Raw genomic sequence first — 26,272 nt, 5'->3', positions numbered from 1 at the left:
TTGACAGTTTGATCAATATGTGTCTTGGCATGTTTCTCCTTGGACTTATTTCTGTATGGGACTCTCTGTGCCTCCTGGACTTAATTAACTATTTCCTTTCCCATATTAGGGAAGTTTTCAACTATAATCTCTTCAAATATTTTGTCAGTCCCTTTCTTTTATTCTTCTTCTTCTGGAACCCCTATAATTCGAACGTTGGTGCGTTTAATGTTGTCCCAGAGGTCTCTGAGACTGTCCTCAGTTCTTTTCATTCTTTTTTCTTTATTCTGCTCTGCAGTAGTTATTTCCACTATTTTATCTTCCAGGTCACTTATCCGTTCTTCGGCCTCAGTTATTCTGCTATTGCTTCCATCTAGGGTATTTTAAATTTCATTTATTGTGTTGTTCATTGTTGCTTATTTCCTCTTTAGTTCTTCTAGGTCCTTGTTAAATGTTTCTTGCATTTTCTCCATTTCCAAGATTTTGGGTCACCTTTACTGTCATTATTCTGAATTCTTTTTCAGGTAGACTATTTCCTCTTCATTTGTTAGGTCTGGTGGATTTTTATCTTGCTCCTTCATCTGCTGTGTGTTTTTCTGTGCTCTGATTTTGCTTATCTTACTCTGTTTGGGGTCTCCTTTTTGCAGGCTGCAGGTTCGTATTTCCCGTTTTTGGTATCTGTCCCCAATGGCTAAAGTTGGTTCAGTGGGTTGTGTAGGCTTCCTGGTGGAGGGGACTAGTGCCTGTTTTCTGGTGGTTGAGGCTAGATCTTGTTTTTCTGGTGGGCAGGTCCACATCTGGTGGTGTGTTTTGGGGTGTCTGTTGCCTTATTATGATTTTAGGCAGCCTCTCTGCTAATGGGTGGGGTTGTGTTCCTGTCTTGCTAGTTGTTTGGCATAGGGTGTCCAGCACTGTAGCTTGCTGGTGGTCGAGTGGAGCTGGATCTTCGTGTTGAGATGGAGTACTCTGGGAGAGCTTTCTCCATTTGACATTATGTGGAGCCGGGAAGTCTCTGGTGCACCAATGTCCTGAACTCGGCTGTCCTACCTCAGAGGCACAGCCGTGACACTTGGCTGCAGCACCAAGAGCCTTTCATCCACACGGCTCAGAATAAAAGGGAGAAAAAGTAGAAAGAAAGAAAGGAAGAAAGGAAGGAAGGGGAATAAAGTAAGATAAGATAAAATAAAGTTATTAAAATAAAAAATAATTATTAAGAAAAAAGGTTTTTTTAAAAAGAAAAATAAAAACATGGACGGATAGAACCCTTGGACAAATGGTGAAAGCAAAGCTATACAGACAAAATCTCACACAGAAGCATACACATACACACTTGCAAAAAGAGGAAAAGGGGAAAAAATAATAAATCTTGATCTCAAAGTCCACCTCCTCAATTTGGAATGATTCGTTGTCTCTTCATGTATTCCACCCATAGATGCAGGGTTCATCAAATTGATTGTAGAGATTTAATCTGCTGCTTCTGAGGCTGCTGGGAGAGATTTCCCTTTCTCTTTTTTGTTCGCACAGCTCCCGGGGCTTAGCTTTTGATTTGGCCCCGCCTCTGCGTGTAGGTTGCCGGAGGGTGTCTGTTCTTCGCTCAGACAAGACGGGGTTAAAGGAGCTGGTGACTCGGGGCCTCTGGCTCACTCAGGCCAGGGGGAGGGAGGGGTACGGATGCGGGGTGAGCCTGCGGCGGCAGAGGCTGGCGTGACGTTGCAGCAGCCTGAGGCGTGCCGTGCGTTCTCCCGGGGAAGTTGTCCCTGGATCACGGGACCCAGGCAGTGGCGGGCTGCACAGGCTCCCCGCAGTGGAGGTGTGGATAGTGACCTGTGCTCGCACACAGGCTTCTTGGCAGCGGCAGCAGCAGCCTTAGCGTCTCCTGCCCATCTCTGGGGTCTGCGCTGTTAGCCGCAGCTCGCACCGGTCTCTGGAGCTCCTTTAAGCAGCGCTCTTAATCCCGTCTCCTCGCGCACCAGGAAACAAAGAGGGAAGAAAAAGTCTGTTGCCTCTTCGGCAGGTCCAGACTTTTCCCGGACTCCCTCCTGGCTAGCCGTGGTGCACTAACCCCCTGCAGGCTGTGTTCACGCCGCCAACCCCAGTCCTCTCCCTGCGCTCCAACCGGATCCCGAGCCTCAGCTCCAGCCCCACCCGCCCCGGCGGGTGAGCAGACAAGCCTCTCGGGCTGGTGAGTGCCGGTTGGCACCGATCCTCTGTGCGGGAATCTCCCCGCTTTGCCCTCCGCACCCCTGTTGCTGTGCTCTCCTCCCTGGCTCCGAAGCTTCCCCCCTCCACCACCCGCAGTCTCCGCCTGCGAAGGGGCTTCCTAATGTGTGGAAACCTTTCCTCCTTCACAGCTGCCTCCCACTGGTGCAGGCCCTGTCCCTATTCTTTTGTCTCTGTTTATTCTTTTTTCTTTTGCCCTACGCAGGTACGTGGGGAGTTTCTTGCCTCTTGGGAAGTCTGAGGTCATCTACCAGCATTCAGTAGGTGTTTTGTAGGAGTTGTTCCACGTGTAGATGTATTTCAAGTGTATCTGTGGGGAGGAAGGTGATCTCCGTGTCTTACTCTTCTGCCATCTTCCTTCGACTTAGACTCTTTCATATTTTTATTTATTTTTTTTAAAGCTGTACATATTTTAAATTTATTTATTTATTTATTTTAGGCTGCATTGGGTCTTCATTGCTGTGCGCAGGCTTTCTCTAGTTGCAGTGATCGGGGACTGCTCTTCGTTGCGGTGTGCAGGCTTCTCATTGTGGTGGCATCTCTTGTTGCAGAGCACGGGCTCTAGGTGCGCAGGCTTCAGTAGTTGTGGTACATGGTCTCAGTACTTATGGCTTGCGGGCTCTAGAGCACAGGCTCAGTAGTTGTGGCGCATAGGCTTAGCTGTTCCACAGCATGTGGGATCTTCCCGGACCAGAGCTCGAACCTGTGTCCCCTGCTTTGGCAGGCAGATTCTTAGCCACTGCACCACCAGGGAAGTCCCCATATTTTTATTCTTCATTCTTATTTTACCACCTTATCCCTTTTGTAGACTCTTAACATTTTAGCAATTGAGTATGTTCTCTTATCTAATTTTATTCATCCTTTTTCTTTTATCCTACTTTGAAAAAGGTACAGGTAAAAGAGGACAATGGTAAGAAGAGATTATATTCTTTCCTTTGCAGATGGCCTTAGAAAGTTCCTAAAAGAGTTCTTTTAATAGTCATCTCCCAGTCACTACCCATGATTTTAATTCTACCTAAAGAGTTATTTTCTTAAAATATCTTCACTTTTTGTGCAGATGACAGTAAGCCTTCCCTATTATCCACATAACTGAATTGCATCTTGCCTTTTTTAAAAAAAATGTTATTGCAGTATAGTTGCTTTACAATGTTGTGTTAGTTTCTACTGTACAGCAAAGTGAATCAGCTATGTGTATATATATATATATATATATATTCCCCTCTTTTTTGGATTTCCTTCCCATTTAGGTCACCACAGAGCACTGATTAGAGTTCCCTGTGCTATACAGTAGGTTCTCATAGTTATCTATTTTATACATAGTATCAGTAGTGTATATATGTCAATCCCAGTCTCCCAATTCATCCCACCCCCACCCCCCTTTGCATCTTGCCTTTTTTTTTTTTTTTTTTTTGCGGTACACGGACCTCTCACTGTTGTGGCCTCTCCCGTTGCGGAGCGCAGGCTCAGCGGCCATGGCTCACGGGCCAAGCTGCTCTGCGGCATGTGGGATCTTCCCAGACCGGGGCACAAACCTGTGTCCCCTGCATCGGCAGGCAGACTCTCAACCACTGCGCCACTAGGGAAGCCCTTGCCTTTTGTTATGTTGTGAGTTATCCATCTTTTTATCAGACATAATCTAAAAGGTAAGAATGAGACTAGGTTGAAATAGTCTTGGTCAGGGGATGAAAACCTGAGATTGAGATGAGGACAGGGTAGTTTAAAAACTCAGATTTAAGGTAGATTGTCCTTAAAATTTGATAAAAGAGAAAAAGGCTGTTATTCCAGAGGTGAGCATGTATATTCTGAAAAATTAACTTGTGTAAAAAATATTACTTCAGTGTTTTTTAACACTCATTTCTTAGATTAAAATCAGTGTTTGTAGATAAATTGGGTTTTGGAAAAGTCGTTTTAGTATCTACACATTTAAATTAAAACTACTTATCTTTGAAAAGAGATTGTAACTTTTTAACAAGTTTTTAGTTCCAAAGGTATATTATTCAGAAATGCACTCTGCTTAAACCCGAAAGTTTCATAACCAAAATGTAACTCAGGAGAGCATGCTGGTCATAAGATAGGATTGCCCCTATAAGAGCCTTAAGAGCCAGTTTATCTAATCTTAAAGATTTCAAGTTGGGTGTTTAATCTAGTTTGTTAACTATTGATTAAAGCTCTTACTTAAAGCTGTGCAGAAGTCCAAAAGAAGTATAGAACCTGGTCTTATATAACAAATCAGAACTCTTTCAGTTGCAGGTATCAGAGCCTTAACTTGAATTAACTAAAGCCAGAACAGATAAGTTATTGACCCCCAGAGAAAGCAGAGACAGCTCTGGCCTCAAGGAGCCTGGATGCTTGCAAGTGTGTCTGCCCGTTTGCCTGTCTCTCTAGTCCTTTGACTCCTTGTTGCTTGATTGCTCTTCCTTCCTGTCTCTCTGTGACACGTTCTGTCACAGGTTATCTTTGTTGCACATGCTGTGCTTTTTCCATCTCTTTCCTGCGTAATATGTTTTTGTTTTTTTGCTTTGCTGCTCTGCGTCTGTCTGTCTCGATCTCTTTCTGTGTCTGCTGTGTTGTTCAATGTCCTTCCTCCGCATTCCCCTGCCCTTTTCTCTGCCAGTTGATTCCATTTTCTCCCACCACAGAAAGGCATTCCCATGTGGCTGTAGGCTGTTCTGCCTCACATTCTTCCAGTTCATCAACCAGAGGAGAAAGGATGCTCTGCCCTCCAGCTCCAGTTATAAAAATCCAGAGGAAAGGACTTTCTCCCTTAGCTTCCCTAGCCAGGAACAGGGCACTGTTTCCCTTTGAAATCTCTGGGTTAAGTGGGAGAGGAACATCAACTCCCTAAAAGAAGGAAGAACCTCTTCTGGGCAGACAAAATAGTAAATGTTCAACACAGGAGATGAGACTTAAATATTTGAATGAAGGTTCCATAGTTTTCAATAATCCTCATGTATGAGTGCTTATTTATTATGAAATTTCTGTACATTCTACTCATTTTTTTTCCTTATCTGCTTTAGTATTCATGCTTTTTCATTTATTATAATATGAATCAGCTGAGTATAATATTTAGAAATATTGCCTAATAATCCACTTCAGGACAATTTGATTTTGTCCTGAAGTACAAAAAGTAAAAAATACAAAGTACAAAAAGTAAATAAATTATTTTATTTATTTTATTTGTTTTCTATGAGTAACATTTAAATTCATAGTTTTTAAAAAATCTGCTAGTTCTTTTACAACTGTCTGAGACTAGTATGTTTGCAAAGTTCAGGTTGTAAGTATAAGTTTATTTTTTTAAGATTGCTTAGAGCAGTGATCCCCAACCTTTTTGGCACCAGGGACTGGTTTCTTAGAAGACAGTTTTTCCACAGACAGGGGTGGGGGGGTTGGGGATGGATCAGATGGTAATGCGAGCGATGGGGAGCGATGGGGGGTAGCAGCTCACCTCCTGCTGTGCAGCCTGGTTCCTAACAGGCCACAGACCAGAACCCGTGTGTGGCTGGGGGGTTGGGGACCCCTGGTAGAGTAACCTTGGCTCTTCTTTGCTTACTGTTAGATTCAACAATAAGGTATTAGAAAGAGAGAAGTATTTGTTCAATCCTTCACAGTTGTTGAATTTTAGCACTTTTCAGTATTGCTGTTTTATACTTCTGTTCTTAATTTACATGACTGTCTACCCTACTAGACTCTAAACCTAGTGCTGAAAAAATAATACCTTATTTATAACACCCAGCATATACTAACAAGGTACTCCTAAAATGATTGTTGGTAAACTGTCTTTCTCTTTCTTGCACTTTATATTTTAGGAAATGTACTTTTAAGAAATACAGGTGTTTGTTGGAAAGCAGGTGTTAATACATTTAGTGATGTTTGAGTCTCTTGACCATTTTATACATACTGGCTCAGATTTGTCAATTTACATGTCACACTGAAATGATGACTTGTATTTTAGGCAGAGAGAAACGTTTTATAAATAAGTAGCATTTTGTTTTTGATAGAGCATACGATGTTGCCTAATTCTTGATAATATTTGGTGGGAGGGGTAGTTTTGCTTCATTCAGATTGTGACATATAATTTTTATAACATGAAATGGTAAGTGATCAAGATTTCTTTCTGTAGGCTACGGAAAGTGAGGTAGGAGATGTAGATTTAACACGTCTTCCAGAAGGACCTGTTGATTCTGAAGATGAAGAAGAGGAAGATGAAGAGATTGATAGAACAGATCCACTGCAGGGGCGAGATCTTGTTCGAGAATGTCTTGAAAAAGAACCTGCAGACAAAACTGATGATGACATTGGTAAGAAATACATCTGTTCACAATAGGAATTTTATAGTTCAATTTATATATAGATACCTATTGGTGCATAACAAATTACTCCCAACAAGGTTTTGTGGGTCAAGAATTCAGGAGCAGCCTACCTGAGTCGTTCTGGCTCATTGTCTCTCATGGGGTTGTAGTCAGAATGTGGCAGGGGTTACAGTCACTGGGCTAAGCTGGAGGTTCTACTTCCAAGGTGACTGCTCACATGGCTTTTGGCATAAAACCTCAGTTCCTCTCCACACGGGCTTCTCCAGAGGTTGTTTAAATGTCCTCACCACATGGCAGTTGGTTTCTCCCAAAGCCAGTAATTCAGGGGAGAATAAGGCAGATGCCATAGTATCTTTTATGATCTGGCCTCAGGAATGATACATTATTGCTTCTTCCCAATTCTGTTTGTCATACAGAGCAACCCTCATGCAGTATGGGAGAGGACTGCACGAGGACGTGAATATCAAGAGGCAAGAATTGTTTAGGGCCGTCTTTGAGGCTAGCTGCCCCAATATTAGAGCTTGTTTTGGAGGTTATAGCAGTGGAACGCAGCTGTTCATATATCCGTAAGCGAAGGACAGTACTCCTTTCTCAGGGAAGGTTCTCCTCTATCGGGACAGGTTGTCCTCTTTGACTAAGTGTTCAGCTTCAGGACAGATGCATGTGTGGAGTGGTGAAGGGAGGAAGGAGACACCTGCCTAGACAGCCAGATCAGCTAAATCAACCCTGGCCATCATTAGGGTGATGGATGTTGCAGCCAGATAGTCCTCACATTCTGGCTGCCCCAATTTATAAAACAATAGCTTTGATTGCGGTAAAGTGATTTCCCCCTCCATGTCCGTAAGACATGTAAAAAACAGTGCGTCAGTGTTCAATGTCTATGAATTCAAAAAAATTTCAAATGTTGTCAAAAATCATAGTTTTGCCTGTAGCTTGACAAAATTATGTATATTTCTTGATTCAAATTTTATGAATTTTCCTTTAATTTCTTATAGAACTACTTACTGTACGTTGGAGGTTGAGTAATACTAAAGATGCTAATGTTATCTTTAAGGACAGAGATTACTTAGTGTTGTTATATATTATGATTCAATTAAGATTTTATCCTAGATTTCCCTTTTATAAGAGTCATACTGCTGTGATTCAAGTCAGAAGATACTGCTACTAATAATTATAATCTATGGGAGTAAAGATCAATACATTTGAACATTCCTTGCCATGCTAATAACATATAATATAGTTATGCAACCTACAGTTGAGACTCATGTTGTGAATGCTATCTGGACAGCAACTGTAAGTGCATTTTTAGTGATAAAGAATTGTACACTATGCTGTTTTCACAAGGCTTTCTTAAAAATTGAAATATGATTAACTTCCAGTTATCTGTAGATAGATAGCACCTTATAGTTTCTTCTGTTTCAGCCTTAGCTGACTGCTTAAATGTTTTTTCCTTTATCTTTATTGCTCATGTATCTATACCAGGGAATGGCCTGAGGCAGGTATTCAAACATTTGTTGGTTAAATTAAAGAGAGTTACCTTGTAGTTGCTTTCACAAATCTTAAACTAGTATTCACATTTGTTGTCCCTAATTTAATTACTTACTGACATTTATTAATAACTGTTTAAAAACTCTAGCCCAGAAAGAAACAGACAAAAGCCTTTTACACTAATCAAAGGACATCACTAAATGTAACCACCATGGAATAGCATCTCCTGCTAGGAAAATTAGCTAAACTCTCCAGCCTCATCTGAATCTGTGTAGTTTCCTGGTTCTCTCTGGAGGTTGTGAATTCTGGTGTCTTCCATTATGCCTGTATTTTCATGTGAGTCTGAATATATCTGTTAACCAAATAACTGAATTTTTTTAAAGCAACAGTCATCTTGTATCTTGGTTTCTCTAGTTTAGCAGCATGAATTCCTAAGTTGATTAGAGAATTGGGTATTGGATTCTGGATTTTATTGTATCTTTTTTTTTTTTTTTTTTTTATTGTATCTTTAAACTGTAGTCCTTGATGGTCACTAAACTAGAATTTCTGTTTTTTAACAGAACAGTTACTGGAGTTTATGCACCAGCTTCCTGCTTTTGCAAACATGACCATGTCTGTAAGGAGAGAACTCTGCTCAGTGATGATTTTTGAAGTGGTGGAGCAGGCTGGAGCTATTATTCTTGAAGATGGGCAAGAGGTAGGTTAGCAAATAGATGTTACACATTACTTGGTTATAGCAGCTAATTTTTAGAATAATCTAATTTTCATAAACTTGTGTAGATCTTGACTTTTAAAATTTATACAGTTTTTTAAATGACTGCTGAGTTTGGGATAGTTATAATTTCTGAAAAGATAAGTTTTGTTTTGTTTTTGCTTTATTTTGTCTTAATTTTGATTTCCTGGCAGTGGACCTTGCACAGAATAGATGTTCAGTAATTAATATTCATTGGACCAAATTTGTTTTTACTTCTCAAATTAAATTATAAGATTTAAAAATTTTTTCTTAATTATTCTTTGTTTTTATTAATTTATTCTTTTTCTTATTAGTCATCCATTTTATACACATCAGTGTATACATGTCAGTAATTATTGTTATATTAGTATATTTATAACATTATTATTAAAATGTTTTTCAAGTATGTAATCTCCTTATCCCTTTTTCATATTATACATTTTTTTTTAAATGAAGGAAATGTATTGGTACCAGTGCCTCCTAGTAGACTGCTGTCAGTTGAGGCATTTATGTGGCAATTCTATTTTCAAAAATGCTTGGATGGCAACTTGCAGATGGGCAGAGGGAGGATTCAGAGGAATTGAAAAGTGTTACTGCTGTTAGGTAGCACTTCACTGGTTTTCTTATCGAACTGATAAAAACTAATGGTGAAATGTCAGTCAGTGCACATTGTCATATACTGCTAGTAGGAATATAAACAGTATTTCTGGAAAATCGTTTAGAAATTTTTAACATGGGCTTCAAAGTATTAACAGCCTCTAACCCATTATTCCCCTTTTTAATGTCTCTCCTCCAGACACAATATAAAACTCAAAGAGTTATGCCAAAAGATATTCATTGCAGGATATGTATAATAGTAAAAATTGGAAATGACCAAAATATATCCCCCCGAAAAAACAGTGGTTAACTAATTATTATATAGCCACAGGTTATAATATTATATAGGTTTTCAAGTTATTTTAAAATTTGATAGATATCTTTGAGGGCAGGGGCCTTAGCTCTAGCTTTGTCTACATGCTTTCTCCCTGTATCCTAGAAATCGTTTGGCATATAGGATATACTAAAAAAAAGTTTGATGAACAAATGAGTATAGTATTAAATTTTTTTAAAAGGACAGGATAGTCTAAATAGTTCAACAATATGAAATAATATAAACATGGGAGAAAAATACTAAACTTTTGATGACAACTGTATAAATAGTGGGGTTTTGAATAACTTTACTTTTCCACAAATTTTGTCTTCTTTTAATATTCCACGGTTCTGTCAGCAAAAATTTGTTGTGTGCCTACTTTGTGCTAGGTACACAGTGAGGATAGTGGTGGAAAACCCCAATACAGCCCCTGTCCTCAAGTAATTTGTGTAATCCACAAATTCCACAATGAATGTATTTTATATTTGAAATAACTAAAAATTAAAAAAAAACAGTTTTGAAAAAATATTTCTTGTTGCCAGTGATTCTCCTTCAGAACTGATAATCCAGATTTCCCTTAAATCACATTAAAACTGATTCACATTAAAATTGAAAGTTTAGGCTAATAAAAGGGATACCACATGAGAACAAGTAGTCTTTCACTGATATACAATAGGCCTTAGAATATGTCTCCTTAGAGCATTAAATACTTTGGTATAAATTGAGAGCAGTACTTTCTTAACATTAGGAGAAATTTTCAGTATTTTTTAAGATATGCCTTAAAATTCAGGTTTTTAATAGTTTTTCTGAATTAATCACTAGCTCCCTTTTTTTTTTCTTTCTTTCTTTTGAATGTTTGCTATGTGCCAGACACTGTTCTAATCACTTGGTTTGTATTAAACTCATTTTTAATGGACACAAAAGTCCTGTGATAGGTAATGTTGTTATGCCCATTTTAGCAGTAAAGAAACTGAAGCCTAGGAGGTTAAATAACTTGCCCAGAGTCACTCAGCTAGTCAGTGGCAGATTCTGGATTCAAATTCCAAGAGCTGTTGGTCTTTTTTTTTTTTTGTATTAATGGGACTGTGCCGTTTGTAGCCTTTTATTTTTTTATTATTTTATTTTATTTAATTTTTGGCTGCATTAGGTCTTCGTTGCTGCACGCGGGCTTTCTCTAGTTGCAGTGAGCAGGGCTGCTCTTTATTGCAGTACACAGGCGTCTCATTGCGGTGGCTTCTCTTGTTGCGGAGCACAGGGTCTAGGCGTGGGGGCCTCAGTAGTTGTGGCTCATGGGCTCTAGAGCACAGGCTCAGTAATTGTGGCGCACGGGTTTAGTTGCTCCACAGCATGTGGGATCTTCCCGGACTAGGGCTCGAACCCATAGTCCCCTGCATTAGCACGCGGATTCTTAGCCACTGCGCCACCAGGGAAGCCCAGAGCTGGTGGTCTTAACCGTAACAGTTACTGAGAGTCCCCGATTTCATTTGGTGACTAAAAGAAGAAAGAGTAAAATAAACTTTAGTGGTTGGCTTAACAGGAATAGGGTGTTACTGACAGAGTATTTAGTAATATAATCAGATCTTCTTTTTTAAATTATATGAGTTCTATATATTGATTGATTATTTTTCAAAGTTAACATGTAACCCTCTTTTCCCAAAGATTCTTAAAGCCTATATTTTTCTCTATAGCTTGACTCATGGTATGTTATTTTAAACGGCACTGTAGAAATTAGTCATCCAGATGGAAAAGTTGAAAATCTCTTTATGGGAAATAGTTTTGGAATTACACCCACTCTGGATAAGCAGTACACACATGGAGTTGTTAGGACTAAAGTAGACGATTGTCAGGTAAGCTTATGTCTGCTTGTGTACTCTTGTTTCTTGATTTTAAATGGCTGAGCTTTTTTTTCCTTCCCCAAAATAAAATAGCGTGATTTGAGAATTGGGGGTTTGAAAAGCTCACAGTTAATAAAGGAAACTAGATTTTATATCGGACTCAAATATTTGTGGAATTGAACAAACTATACATATTTTAAAAGAGAATATATCTAATAAATGTTGATTTGTTAAATTTCTATCTGGTATTAGCCAGCTCAGTCTCTTTTTTGTTTTTTTTAATAGAGGAAGAAATAGGAACTTCTGAGTTGTTTGTTTCTAACTTACTCCTGCTTCATGTTTTCTTTGCATAGTGTCAGTTTTGAGAGAAGTAGATGCTCACTTCTCCTTTTAGAGCAGAATTCAAATGGATTTAATTTCTTTGGTCTCTTTGTGCATGAATTGTTTATTTTATCTTGATTTTTGTTAAGGAATGAAGGGATGAAATAAACTTACGCCACTTGAGTTCTCGCCTTTGTGCTCTGCCTTGGTGCATAGTGATATATTTATGTATTATAGGTTCATTAATTGTCCCCATGTTGTTCTCGGACAGTTTGTCTGCATAGCCCAGCAGGATTATTGGAGAATTTTAAATCATGTGGAAAAAAATACCCATAAAGTTGAGGAAGAAGGAGAAATTGTTATGGTACATGAGCACCGTGAACTAGATCGCAGTGGAACCAGGAAAGGGCACATTGTAATCAAGGTGGGTATTTTTTACTTATTTTTCTTGTTATTGATAGAATAAAGCTTTCATCTTGCTTAAAAGGTTTTGAACCACTTTTTGAGTAGTGCAAGATAATTCATTAACTTTGGGATCTAGTGTAAATAAATGTGTTAATTCTTTTGACTTTTTCTAAGTTGGTTTTTACACATTTTATTGAGGAAGGGTAACATTGCCATTTAATATCAGTATGGAAGGATATTACTTAGAATATACCAGTCAAAATTTTCCTTCTCAAATTTATTGTATGATCCGTTGATAATGGAAATTAATTTCATCAAAGACAGCAATATTTAGAAACAAAACAGAAATTGAAAGGACCAACCATAAATGTATAAAGAATCCTAGATGAGTGCTTACTAGATCTCTGTGGCATTGAAATAGACATTAACTTCTCTGAACCTCAATTTTCATATCTGAAAATGGGGATGCTATGGCAGGGCTTTATTAGGGCTAAATGTGGCAAATCACTTAGCATGCTATAGAATCTGAGTATTACTACCCATATTGTTTTCCCTTCTCTAATTCCTTCTCTCCCCTATTCCTTGCCCCCTTGCCTTCCACTCTCTCATCTCCCTGTCTCTTTTATGACGTAGATGTAAAATAGAGCAATTCTAGCTGCAAGAGAGGAAGTAAATGCATGACCTTTTTTTCTTTTCAAGTAAGTCTTGGTTGCAAAATAAGTACATGTGTTATTTTTCATTATAAGTGCAGAAGCTTTATTTAACAATAAGAGGGACTGGTGTCAGGTAAGATATTTCTCAGGAGTCAGGCTATTCCTCAACACTGTCTTTTTCTTTTCCTAAGTTGATAGGCGTAAGCTTTCTATGTAGAAAAAAATGAGTATATATGTGGACTGCCATAGACTATCTTTTTATGAAGGCTCATGGTGAGCCTTATATTTTTATAATTTCTTTTTTCTTTTTACAAATTTATTTTTGGCTGCATTGGGTCTTTGTTGGCTTTTCTCTAGTTGCAGCGAGCAGGGGCTACTCTTTGTTGCGGTGCGCAGGCTTCTCATTGCGGTGGCTTCTCTTGTTGTGGAGCACAGGCTCTAGGTGCATGGGCCTCAGTAGTTGTGGCATACAGGCTCAGTAGTTGTGGCTTGCAGGTTCTAGAGTGCAGGCTCAGTAGTTGTGGCACACGGGCTTAGTTGCTCCGCAGCACGTGGGATCTTCCTGGACCAGGGCTCAAACCCATGTCTCCTACATTGGCAGGCGGATTCTTAACCACTGCGCCACCAGGGAAGCCCTGTAATTTCAAACTTACAGAAGAGTTGCAAGAACAGTACAGAGAACACCCTGACTCAGCTTCCCCAAATGTTAACATTTCACTGCATTTTCTCCATTATCATCAGTCTTTTTCAACCATTTGAGAGCAGTCTGCAAATGTGATGCCTCCTCACTCCTAAATGTTTCATTGTGTATATCCTAAAAGCAAGAACAGTCTCCTATATAAACACCATAGAAACCTTCAAGTTAGGAAATGTACATTGATAAAGTAAAACCATTCAGTCCACAGATGCTATTTAGATTTTCACCAACTATCCCAACAATGGCTCTTTTTTCCTTTTTGGTTCAGAATCTCATCCAGGCACACAGTTGCATTTAGTTGTCATGTCACTTAAGTCTACGACGGGAACAGTCTTTCCCTATTCACGTTCTCAGCAGTTTTAAAGAATACAGCCCTTACAGTCTGTACTATGACCCTCAGACAAGATCTATCCTGTGTTGCCTCATGCCCAGACTACAGTCATGATTTCCAGGCAGGAATTCCACAGAAATAATGTTGTGCTTTTCTCAGTGCATCATTTCAGGGAGCATACAATGTCAACCTATCTCACCACCAGTGAAGTTAACCTTAAATCACCTGGTCCTCTTGGTGTCTGTCAAGTTTCTTCACTTAAAGCCACCATTTTACCCTTTGTAATTGATGAGCATTTGGAGCATTGATGTTCTGGGATAGTGTCAGTATGTCTTACAAACCTCTATCCACCAGTCTTTACTTCGATTGACTACTCCTGCCTGTAATGGTGATTTTCTATTTCCATTATTTCTTCTACATTTATTGTCATTCTACTGTAAGAATGAGCATTTTCCCCTCTTTAATTATATTGTTATGGTCTCATGTATTGTATTCCCTTACCATCAGTGTTGTTCTGATCGTCAGATTGTCCCAGATTTGGCCAGTGGGACTCTCTTAAGGCTGATTCCTGTATCCTTTTGACATGTCCCCATCATTTTTTGAGAGCTTCATTATTATCTAGCAAAACAAGATGTTCCAGGCTCATCTTTCACTGCCCCTGCTTTGGAATCAGACATTTCTCCAGAGAGCCCTGGATCCTTCTAGTAGAGAGCAGCATTAAAAAACCAAGATCTGGGCACTCTGTTCACTGCTACTGTGGTGTCATTGCTTCTAGAACTTTTCATCAGACAGAGGTAGGAAATATATGTATTTATTTACTATAAATTCATACATACCTATATCTTCTTATATCTGTCTATCTATTGATAACAGTCAAGAGTTCATACCAGTACTCCCAGTTCCAGTACTATACCACAAAGTTTTTGGTAGCCTTTTCCTTCCCCTACTTGTAAATACTTTATCCAACAGTGGCTCTTGTTATGCTCTGTATATTTACTTATTTGTTCATCATAACCAACCTCTACCATGCCAGCCATCTCCTTTACCTGCCCACTCTGCGTACCCTGTCACCCAGCATCCACCTTATTAGATGCTAGTGAGCAATTTGGTAACATGCCTCTGCATGACAATGGGACTTGTCTTTTTTTAAAAAAATAAAGATTTATTATTTATTTATTTTTGGCTGTGTCGGGTCTTAATTGCAGCACGTGGTATCTTCTTGTGGTGCATGGACCTCTCTCTAGTTGTGGCGTGCGGGTTTTCTCTTCTCTAGTTGTGGCGCACAAGCTCCAGCACACATGGGCTCTGTAGTTTGTGGCACGTGGGCTTGCTAGCTGAGGTGTGCAAGCTCAGTAGTTGTGGTGCATGGGCTTAGTTGCCCCGCAGCATGTGGGGTCTTAATTCTCTAACCAGGGATCAAACTCGAGTCCCCTGCATTGTAAGGTGGATTCTTTGCTACTGAACCACCAGGGAAGTCCCAGGGACTTGTCTTTAAATACAGTTTTGAGGGCTTCCCTGGTGGCGCAGTGGTGGAGTCTGCCTGCCGATGTAGGGGACGCGGGTTTGTTCCCCGGTCCGGGAAGATCCAACGTGCCGCGGAGCAGCTGGGCCCGTGAGCCATGGCCGCTGAGCCTGCATGTCTGGACCGCAACGGGAGAGGCCACAACAGTGAGAGGCCCGCGTACTGCAAAAAAAAAAAAATATACACAGTTTTGAATATATGGCCTAGTCTCCGCAGAGATCCTGCCTCAGTGATTTAGCTAATCAGAATAATGGCCTTTCTTTAACATGTTGATCATTTCCACCCCTGACTTAGCTATATATGATCTAAGAACCACATTTTAAGTGAACTCAGATTGTGATTTGCCTTAATGATAGACCCAATTTAGTATTCTTGGAGTATTTTGGAGGGTGGGAGAAGAATAGGAATGACCTGTGGTTGTCTTGTCCCTTAAATAGGTATTTCAAAGAGCCTTTCCTCTGACTTCCTTCTAGAGAAATGATTTACATACCTTATTAGCAGTGGGGTACCCTTTTTTATTTTTTAATAAATTCTCAAATAAGAACACTGTTAGTATTAATCTATGTTTGCCATGCAATAATTCTGGCCAGTGAAATTCTTTGGATGAATGCAACAAATTGAAATTTGAGGTTATGGGCAACAGTTGGTTTTTATATTTGGCTTAACATCTGGTTTATTTCTGTATTTGTTTTGTGTACCCATTTTTGAAAATGCTGCTAAGGTAATAAAGTTTAACATTGATTCAGAAGCTCAAGAAGGAGCAGTAGATAAATGTTGTTTGCATTCCTTTTTATAAATTGGGAAACAGGCAAGGAGTTAAACTCTGAGTTAATGTAAAAACTATCTATAGAACTTCTGGTTCCTCTGGTGAACTAGAATGAAGAAACCATAGAAGAGGAAACCTCTATTCCCAGAAGTAACAACAATAAAACAAGCTATCTTGAGCTGCTATGTTGTTCCTATAGCCTGGGACAGAAGAGAATTTAAGGATGATTAAATTTGGAAGAAAATTTTATTTACTTCTTTAATTTGACTCTTACCTCTTCCTTCTCTTTACTTGCGACAGTCATTACATTATCCCCCCATTCCTATGATGAAATGCCAATAAAAACAACTACGGCCGAGTAAATGCTGTTGTGCGTGTTTATTCCTCTGCCTTTTCTCTCTCTAAACCTCTGGGTGATGGTGGACTACAACCTAGAGAGACTACTACTCCCAGTGCTGAGGGTTTTAAAGGTGAAACTTTACTTCAAGGACTTTGTAATAGAGTGGCTACAAAAGGAAGTAATCAGTAGGAGTTCTTTGGTTCCTGAGCTACTTGTTTATTTTCTAATTCTTCCTATATTTTTCTTTATTAGGCAACACCTGAGCGTCTCATCATGCATTTAATAGAAGAGCATTCCATTGTGGACCCAACTTATATAGAAGATTTCCTATTAACTTATAGAACATTTCTTGAAAGTCCTTTGGACGTTGGGACCAAACTATTGGAATGGTTTAAAATTGACAGCTTAAGGGATAAGGTTGGTTTTATCATTATAAAAGGCATGAAAGTGATTTTAAATTTTATTCCCCCAAAACCTTTTGCAACTGACAAATTAAATGTTTATTTTGATAAGATTCAATTCACCTAAAAAGTTAGTGAATCAGTATAGACATATCTCTGCTTGGTTACTTTTATGACAGAATACAATGTTAAAAGTGGATATTTTGCCTTTTAAAAGGCAAAAACTGAAAGCAGGCTGTGGTGTGGCTGTAAATTCAGAAGGTGGATGATAATATTTTTACACTTTATCAAAATACTTGGTGGTTACTGAGGAGATCAATAAAACATTTAAAAGTCATTTAATAGTTTAGAAAGAATATCCACCAAGTAAATTTTTTCAAGAGGGCTTAGAAACAATCTAAATAGAATTAGAAATACATTGATTTTTGAGTTAAAGACTTTATAATCATTTTAAAACAGTTTATCTTTTTGACCTTAATTTATCACAGCTGTAACTTATTTTAATCTAGCTTTGAGGTTTTTTTTTGTATTAAACATTGTTTGCTGTTATAAATAGATCATCTTACCTTATTTTATGGGGTGTTTGTACTTCCCATGGAAAAAATAGTGATACCTCAGCTACTGGTACATTACTACCAGTAAACTACCTCAGTAACAGGTAGGAAGTTAGTCATTTTAAGAAAAATAAAAGTAGGGCCATAGTAATTAATAATTGCCTGGTGTATCTTTCTGAGTTATACTTTAAGGGAAATAAGTTAGATGTAGTTGGACTGTGGAATTCTATCGTCTAGGAAACTCAAGTGTCCAAAACTACAGGCTTGCCTTCCCCCTGATTTTGAAATTATATATAGTTACTTAGGTTGCTGAGGAAATAAAGGCATGCTAGAGAATGAACAAAAATATGATTTAGGGACAACTTAAATATTCATGTGTAAAAGAATGAAGTTTGACCTTTATACCGTATTCAGCATTAACTCAAAATGGATCAGAAACCTAATATTAGAGCTAAAACTATAATACTCTTCAAAGAAAAGAAGGTGTGAAAAAAAATCATGACCTTGGATTAGGCAATGGTTTCTTAGGTATGATACCCAAAGCTCAACCTTGAACAATGGAAAAAATAGATATATTGAACTTCATCAAAATTAAAACCTTTTCTACATTAAAGGTACTATCAGGAAAAACAGGACAACACATGGAATAGGAGAATATATTTGCAAATCATATGTCTGATAAGGGTCTAGTATCCAGAATGTATAAAGAACTCTTACAACTCAACACCAAAAAGACAATACAATTTAAAATGGACAAAGGACTTGAATAGACATTTCTCCCAAGAAGATATGTAAATGGCCAGCAATCACATGAAAAAGATGTTCAATGTCATTAGTCAGGGAAATTGCAAATCATAACCACAGTGATGGTTTTGTTCACTTCACACCCACTAAGATGACTTAAAAAAAGGAAAGGAAATAACAAGCATTTTAAGGGTGTTGATGTGGAGAAAATGGAATTCCCATACTTGCTTATAGTAATGTAAAATGGTGTAGCTGCTGTGGAAAACAGCTTAGTGGTTCTTCAAAAAGTTAAACATAGAATTACCGTATAACCCAGTAGTTCTACTCCTGAAGCATATATCCAAAAGAGCTAATAGGTGTGCAAACAAAAGTTTGTAAGCAGTGTTCATAGCAGCACTATTGATGATGGCCAAAATGTGGAAACAACCCAAATGTCCATCAACTGATGAATGGATAAACAAAATATGGTATACCATATAATGAAATATTATTCAGCCATTAAAAAAAATGAAATACTGATACATGCTGCAACATGCATAAACCTTGAAAATATTAAGGTAAGACAAAGAAGCCAGTCATAAAAGATCACATATTGTATGAGGTATCCAGGTAGACAAATCACAGAGACAGAAAAGCAAGTAAGTAGTGGCTGTTAGGGGCTGGAAGAAGGGTAGAATGGGAGGTGACTGCTTATTGGGAATGGGGTTTTCTTTTGGGGTGATGAAAATGTTCTAGAACTAGTAGTGGGGACGGTTGTACACAATTGTGAATGTGCTAAATGCCACTGAATTGTACACTTTAAAGTGGTTAAAATGGTGGATTTTATGTGTATTTTACCACAATTTTAAAAGTATATGACTTAAATTACTTATATTGTTAGGCACTCTTTTTTTTTCCTTTTTTTTTTTTTAGATTTTGGAAAATTCTCTGGCTTATTTCTTTTGATCTTATTTTGGCTCCTCTGTCTTTTCTTAATATTCAGAAGCTTTTTATTATTATTAATATTTATTGGAGTGTAGTTGCTTTACAGTGTTATATTTCTGCTGTACAGCAAAGTGAATCAGGTATATGTATACATATATCCCTTCTTTTTTGGATTTCCTTTGCATTTAGGTCACCACAAAGCACTGAGTAGAGTTCCCTGTAGACACATTACTTAATTCAACCTTCATTTGTTAGTTTTTAACTTTTCTGTTAATCTGTGGTACAAAGTAATAAATCAGTTCACAACTTTGAAAATACACAGTATTTATGAAGGAAGTTTCAGATTTTTATTACAATTTTGGTGAAACATGTTCTCAGCTAAGGAAACACTTTTGACATTTGCCTGCTCTTGGCGGCTTGCGTTTTAAGATACTGTCCAAAATATATATCCCGTGTACTTCTACATGTTAGTATACAGGCTTGTTTTTTCAGTGAGGGCAGTCTTGGCTTTCTCTGTTACTTGTGTATGTAAGGAAGCAAAAGCTCAAACTATAACATGCCTCTCTGTTAGAATGAGCCTTTTGTGTGTGAGCAGGTGGGCCAAGGGATTAGCCATAAAGCTCAATTTCCCCTCGGTTTAAGACATGCTTTTGGAACCTACTTTTGCAGAAAGAATGCCTCTCGTATAATCGTATGCTGCCTCTTCCATGTTTCCGCAGGTGACACGGATTGTACTATTATGGGTAAATAATCATTTTAATGATTTTGAAGGTGATCCTGCTATGACTCGATTTCTGGAGGAATTTGAAAAAAATCTGGAAGATACAGTAAGGCTCAGAAGAATTTTATCTTCTTCAGAGTTTAGGGATTCTTACCAACCTCCCACCCCACCCCCGAAGAATAGCAACTCAGAACAGCTTTCATCTTCTCCTGTGTCTTGATTGCCTGTTCTGAGAACTTCTAAATCTGTATTCTAGACTTCTGTTCATCCTCTGCTACTTCAGCCCAAACAAAAATCATGCTTCTTCCACAGTTTTCACTGATTTAGGCATACAAATACACATACTTTATCAGATCTACTTTAGACTTTCTAAGTCTCCCTTCTGCATGTGATTTCACTTGTTCTTAATATACAACACCTACGATTAATACCCTCAAGGTCTTCTTAACTTTCATGGTAGCTATTTATAAATCCATTTTATTCTCCCTATTAGAGACAAAACTTTGAACTGCAACTGGGTTATCTGCTCCAAGAAACTTGAAATTTTAGGAAGTAAATAATAATGCAGCTCAGGAGTCAGATTGCCTGAATTAACATTCAGACTTCACCACTTGGTGCACATGTGAACTTGGACAAGTTGTCCAACCTTATATGCCTCAGTTGTCTTATTTTATAGACAGTAGCCTCCAGATTGTTGAGATTGTTGTGAGGATTTTAGTGGGTTAATAAACATAAGAATCTGCCAGCAAAACCTGGCACATAGCACATTTTCAAGAACCATTGTTATTACTCATATAGTACAAGTGGATTAAGTTGAATAAAGAGGGGGAAATTGGCAGATTATTTTGTCCCTTTCCTTACCTCTTGGTTCCTGTAGACTTTTCAGCAGCACATCTGCTCTATGTGAAATGGGGGGGATGAACAGGGAACTTGATTAAGAGGTCCATAGAGGCTCTTCCAGTGCTGGCTATGTAAATATTCAAGGGGCTTATGGAAAATAGAAACTGCGTTACAATCATGGGATTTTTCCCCCCAGTAATCGAGTCAGTCATCAAGTATTTATTGAATTCTACTTTATACTCCAAGCTGTTATATAGGATCACAACAGGTGTAAGACTTGGTTCCTACCCTGAAAAAAATTTAGCTTCTTGTTATAGACATGAGATTTACTTAGTACACTATTCGAGAATAGTTAAATATTAAACTGATATTAGAACCTGAAAGTTAGAATATTACTAAGTTTAAGGAAGATCTAAAATAATATAGGAAGATCTAAAATAATATAAGAATAACATTTCTAGAAGAGATGGAGACTTGAATGTGTCTTTGAATGTTAGACAATGTTGGGAAGGTGGTTCAAGTCCTTTAAGGTTTTAAATAAAGGTTTAAAAAGATTCTGGTTTTATGTAACAGCCAGGAGATAAGCAAGATGGTAATAACAGATTATGTATTAGTAAGGTTCAGAAAATGAAGAAGAAATTTTTTTGTCATCCCTCTCTAAATGAGACATCACTTTGAAATCTTTTCTAACCTTTTCTAGAAACTTTAAAAAAATCATATTAAGAGATCTTATTCTTGAGAGTGCTCTAGGGTGGAATGTTTCCCTCCTTCAGTTTTATTTACCCCTATTTATATGTTCTTTATTTCCTCTATATTTTAAATATAGCTCTAATTCTAATAATTTTAGGTGATTTATAAAAGCCTATAGGAATAAATATATACATTTATATATACCTTACCCATTTCTACTTTCTAGAAAATGAATGGTCATCTCCGGTTATTGAATATTGCCTGTGCTGCAAAGGCTAAGTGGAGACAGGTTGTGCTGCAAAAGGCTTCCCGGGAGTCCCCTCTGCATTTCAGCCTAAATGGAGGAAGTGAGAAGGCATTTGGTATTTTTGTTGAAGGTGTAGAACCTGGTAGCAAAGCTGCTGATGCAGGACTGAAACGTGGTGATCAGGTAAGTAAATAACAACCACTTAAAGCTTTTTCATAAGTAATAGGTGTGCTACTTTTTTCCTCATCTGATATTTCTTCAAGTAAGCATGGTAAATTTTAGGAAGTATTTTATAAGCTTCTTTTTAGAGGTAGTATTTTTTAAATCGTTTATTTTAAAAATGTCTTTGTCATATATCCATTACTTTTAATGGTAAATTTGATATAGTACGTCCAGAAACAGCATGGTAGTGTGGCCACTATAAACCTGAATGGTCCTGCATATCCTCCAAGGATTAGGACCTCTATCAGTTGGCAACTTCACAGTATTCCAGAAAGATCCATATGAGAATTAGCACCCTACCCTTGCATGCTGTAAAGGAGTAAGCACTTCTATCTTTACTCTAAGTGGCCTAAGATTACCATAAATGATGGTTTTGGTTTAAGTAATGTTCATATGGTAACAGAACTACATCCATAAGCAGAGTGAGCTGGCTGAGGGACTAGGAAAAGGAAGGAGACACTGGGAGTAAGTTGATAGGGATTTATTCTCTCCATGTAGGCATTAGTTAACTATAGAACAATATATTTCAAACATGAGATTATGGACAGCCTTTTTACTAAAAAATACAATTCCTAGACCCACCTCATTCTTAGTAATCATATTAATCACATTCTGCAGAGATGAAGACTGGAAATCTGTATTTTGAACAAAGCTCTCAGATAATTCTCATGTACACCAAAGAGTAGTTTCTCACCTAACTGAATCACTTGGGAAGCTGAATTTGTTCCACTTAAAAATTTTGGTTTGTCCACACATTCATTTAGAATGTGACTTTATTTTACTTTTAACCAAACCATACTGTCATTTTTTTAAATTAAGAGGGCATTCACAGGGACTTCCCTGGTGGTTCAGTAGGTAAGAGTCCATGCTTCCACTGCAGCAGGCACAGGTTCAATCCCTAGTCAAGGAACTAAGATCCCGCATGCCACGAGGCCAAAAAAAAAGAGGGCATTCACATTATGAAAAGGTCTATACTTCAGGACAGTGGCTCTCAACCAGCAGTAGTTTTGTCACCCAGGAGACATTTGGTGATGTCTGGAGTTATTTTTGATTGTCATGACTTGGGAATTACTACTGGCATCTAGTGGATAGAGGCCAGGGATACTGCTAAAGAGCCTACAACACCCCGTGACAAAGCAGCCACCACAACAGAGTTATCCAGACCAAATATTAATAGTGCAAGGGGTTAAGAAACTCACACATAATAAGTAAAACGTATATCGTAATAAAATATTTTAAAATTTAGAAAATGATGTAATTTTAGAAAAGAAACTCTGATATAAAGTTTTAATGATTCCCTTCTTCCCATAAGGGAGTTTTATAGAATAGAGATTTCTGGACCTTACTCAGACTACTCATTAAGAATATCTAGTAGCAAGGAACCTGGAGTCATTATATTTATTGTTCTAGTATTTTTTGGTAAACATATTTAAGAATCTCATTCTTCACAGGAAGAAAAAAAAAAAGAAAAATCCAGTGGTTTCATTCCTGACAGAGGAGAGAAATTTATCATGTTTTTACTTCTTCCCTCAGTCCTCCCAAGTATGGTTGAAATTATCTGAGATTTTAGATCTAGATTATAAGTCATTTTTTAACATTATGGATGTTCTCTTTTAAGAGTACTTTGACATTTGCATTAAGTTTCATAAGCTTATTATTAACAGTCATTTAGATATTTGTACCTGCCTTACTGATTTCATCGATCACCTCCACTTCATCTATGCCCATATGTCTCCATTATTTTATCTCACGATTGTCTTCTAATACTTCTAGTACCTTTTCTAGTACTTTTTTCAAAAAGGGTAAATGAGTACTATAACTTTGTGTCCTTACATGTCTTGATGATACTTTTTTGTTCAATTTTTTTTATCACAGTCATTCTTCCCTCAGAACATTGAAGTCACAGAAAAGTATCACATCACTTAGTGTGGCTCAAAAGAAGTCCAAACCATCCTTTATTTTTCTTTTCTAGGCACCTCTGGTTCTCCTCCTCCCCCCGCCCCACCACCAACAACCCCCACAGTGATCCTTATAGAGTCTTTGGAATTCAGAATTTTCATGGGATCTTTTTTTTTTTTTTAATCTATTTATTTATTTTTTTGCCTGGGACTAGATGATCCATTTCTGTATGTAGACTGAAGACTTTTTTGAACTCTGGTGATTTTACTTCTGTGACTTTTTTTTTCTTTTTCTTTTCCTAATATTTTGTTTCTCACTCTTTTTTATCCTTTTGAAATCTTTGTGTCAATCCTTGAGATCTGTCCTCTGTGCTGCCTTTTTTTTCTCATTGTGTTTATCTCTTTATCCTTCTTCCTTGGAATTAGTACTTTTTGAATAAGCTTCCTGATGATTCTGAGGTGCAGCCAAGTTTGTGAAGCCCTGATGTGAGTGATCAGCAGTGTCAAGTGGAGCAAGACCCCATCGCAGTTGTGCTTGTTGCTTTTTTTTTTTTTTTTTTTTTTTTTTGCGGTACGCGGGCCTCTCACTGTTGTGGCCTCTCCCGTTGCGGTCCAGACATGCAGGCTCAGCGGCTATGGCTCACGGGCCCAGCCGCTCTGCGGCATGTGGAATCTTTCCGGACCGGGGCACGAACCCGTGTCCCCTGCAACGGCAGGTGGACTCTCAACCACTGCGCCACCAGGGAAGCCCGGGAGTGAACTTAAAAAAAAAAATGTTTATAGTAGAGATTTAGGAAAATACCACAATACAGAGAAAAAAAATTAGGTAGTAATTCCACTACTCACAGAGTTAACCATTGTTCACACACAGGTGCATTTTATTTAAGTTTTATTTTTTCACCATTAAACTTAAGATTGCAGAAATAACTAATACTGTTTTTGTCTTAATTTGTATTTTTCAAACACTTTTCTCAAGATAATGGAAGTAAATGGACAAAACTTTGAGAATATAACGTTTGTGAAGGCCCTTGAAATTTTGAGGAATAATACTCATCTTGCGCTTACTGTAAAGACCAACATTTTTGGTGAGTTTTGTTGTCAAAAACTATCTGAGCCCTTTTGTTTGGTGATACAAAAGAAAAGAATCACTACAGTGAAAGGGAGGATAGTAAAAATACTTTAAAAATATTTCTATCTAAGCTTTTTGAACATTTTTAGGATCTTTAGTGCTGAGATATAGTATTCTGTATTCTAGAATTTTTATTTGTATTTAATTATTTTGAAATCTTAGTTTTAAAATAGGTGTACAACTACATTTAGTCATTTATGAAATGTCTACTGAGTATCTATTATGTACCGTACTTTGCCTGGAGATACTGAATGAAACTTAGATTGATCTGAATGAAACTGAGAAGTCATAGTCAGGCTTTTTTTCTCCCTGCTAATGTGCAAATGTCTACTTCTAATGTTTTAGCTAGCTTTCTGAAATAATATGAATGCCAGATTAGCTGTTTCATGGAAATAAATTGAGTAAAACATTGAATTAATTAATCAGTGAATTGCCAATTTTTAATGACAGTATACCTTTCTTTGTAAAAATACTGATTACTGTTCCTATAGTATGTTTTAATCATGTTACTATTTGAATGAAGCAAGGAGTAAGCTTGTACTTTTAACTTAATCTACTATTTGGGTTTTTTTTTTTTTTTTCTATTGGAAGACTGTGACTTAGTTTGATTAGATTTCATAGGATTTTCTCTGAAATTCTGAGAAGGGCAACAGTAAAAAATGTAGCAATTAAAAACTATCAAAGAAAATTTAAGAGTCCTTATAAAGTAGAAAGGAAAAAAATTCTCTACATCATTTAGGTTGAAATTTGAGGAATAAGAGTTGAATTTTAAAACTGTGCCTATGGAAAAGGACGTGTGTGTGTGTTTTCCCCCCACTTTGACTCCTCCTTATCCTGCACTTAGTCATAATGAAAAATGAAACATTTGGTTTTTCACTCTTTTCACTTGAGTCCCTTTCACTGAATTACATCATGCTAAATCTGGCATATTAACAGTCTATTGGCAATTTCCAAATATTATATAAGTTTAGCATAGAATAAGTAAACCTTAACAGTTTTCGGATTTCCTAGACTTTGGACTAGTATCTAGAAATATCGACTTTTGGGTTAAAATAAAAGGATTCTGATTTTGAAAAATATGAAAGCAGAGGTTGCTCTGACACTTAAAGCATGTTGTTTAGTCTCTCTATTCAGTTTCTCCAACTCTGTTTCGTAGGGTTCTTTATTATTATTTTTTGGCTGTTTTGGATCTTCATTGCTGTGCATGGGATTTCTCTGGTTCCAGCGAGCAGGGGCTACTCTTCGTTGCGGTGCGCAGGCTTCAGTAGTTGTGGCATGCGGGCTCAGTAGTTGTGGCTCGCGGCCTCTAGAGCACAGGCTCAATAATTGTGGCACACGGGCTTTGTTGCTCTGTGGCATGTGTGATCTTCCCAAACCAGGGCTCGAACCCAT

General features: G+C 37.7%; 1 protein-coding gene across 5 annotated transcripts in view; it reads left to right on the top strand.

Annotated features, from left to right (window-relative positions):
- The window catches only part of RAPGEF6 (Rap guanine nucleotide exchange factor 6), a 221,943-nt gene that overhangs the window by 132,882 nt on the left and 62,789 nt on the right, over positions 1-26,272 (top strand). For all 5 annotated transcript variants that reach the window (XM_065873547.1, XM_065873549.1, XM_065873546.1 and 2 more), the window contains exons 8-15: positions 6,320-6,497; positions 8,558-8,694; positions 11,329-11,487; positions 12,068-12,220; positions 16,763-16,927; positions 19,853-19,960; positions 21,611-21,814; positions 24,728-24,836. In XM_065873547.1, coding sequence (XP_065729619.1) covers positions 6,320-6,497; positions 8,558-8,694; positions 11,329-11,487; positions 12,068-12,220; positions 16,763-16,927; positions 19,853-19,960; positions 21,611-21,814; positions 24,728-24,836 — 1,213 coding nt within the window. The remainder of the gene's footprint in view (positions 1-6,319; positions 6,498-8,557; positions 8,695-11,328; positions 11,488-12,067; positions 12,221-16,762; positions 16,928-19,852; positions 19,961-21,610; positions 21,815-24,727; positions 24,837-26,272) is intronic.

Source organism: Phocoena phocoena, chromosome 3 (genome assembly GCF_963924675.1).
Source record: "Phocoena phocoena chromosome 3, mPhoPho1.1, whole genome shotgun sequence".
NCBI lineage: Eukaryota > Metazoa > Chordata > Mammalia > Artiodactyla > Phocoenidae > Phocoena > Phocoena phocoena.
This window is presented reverse-complemented; position numbering and strand designations above follow the sequence as displayed.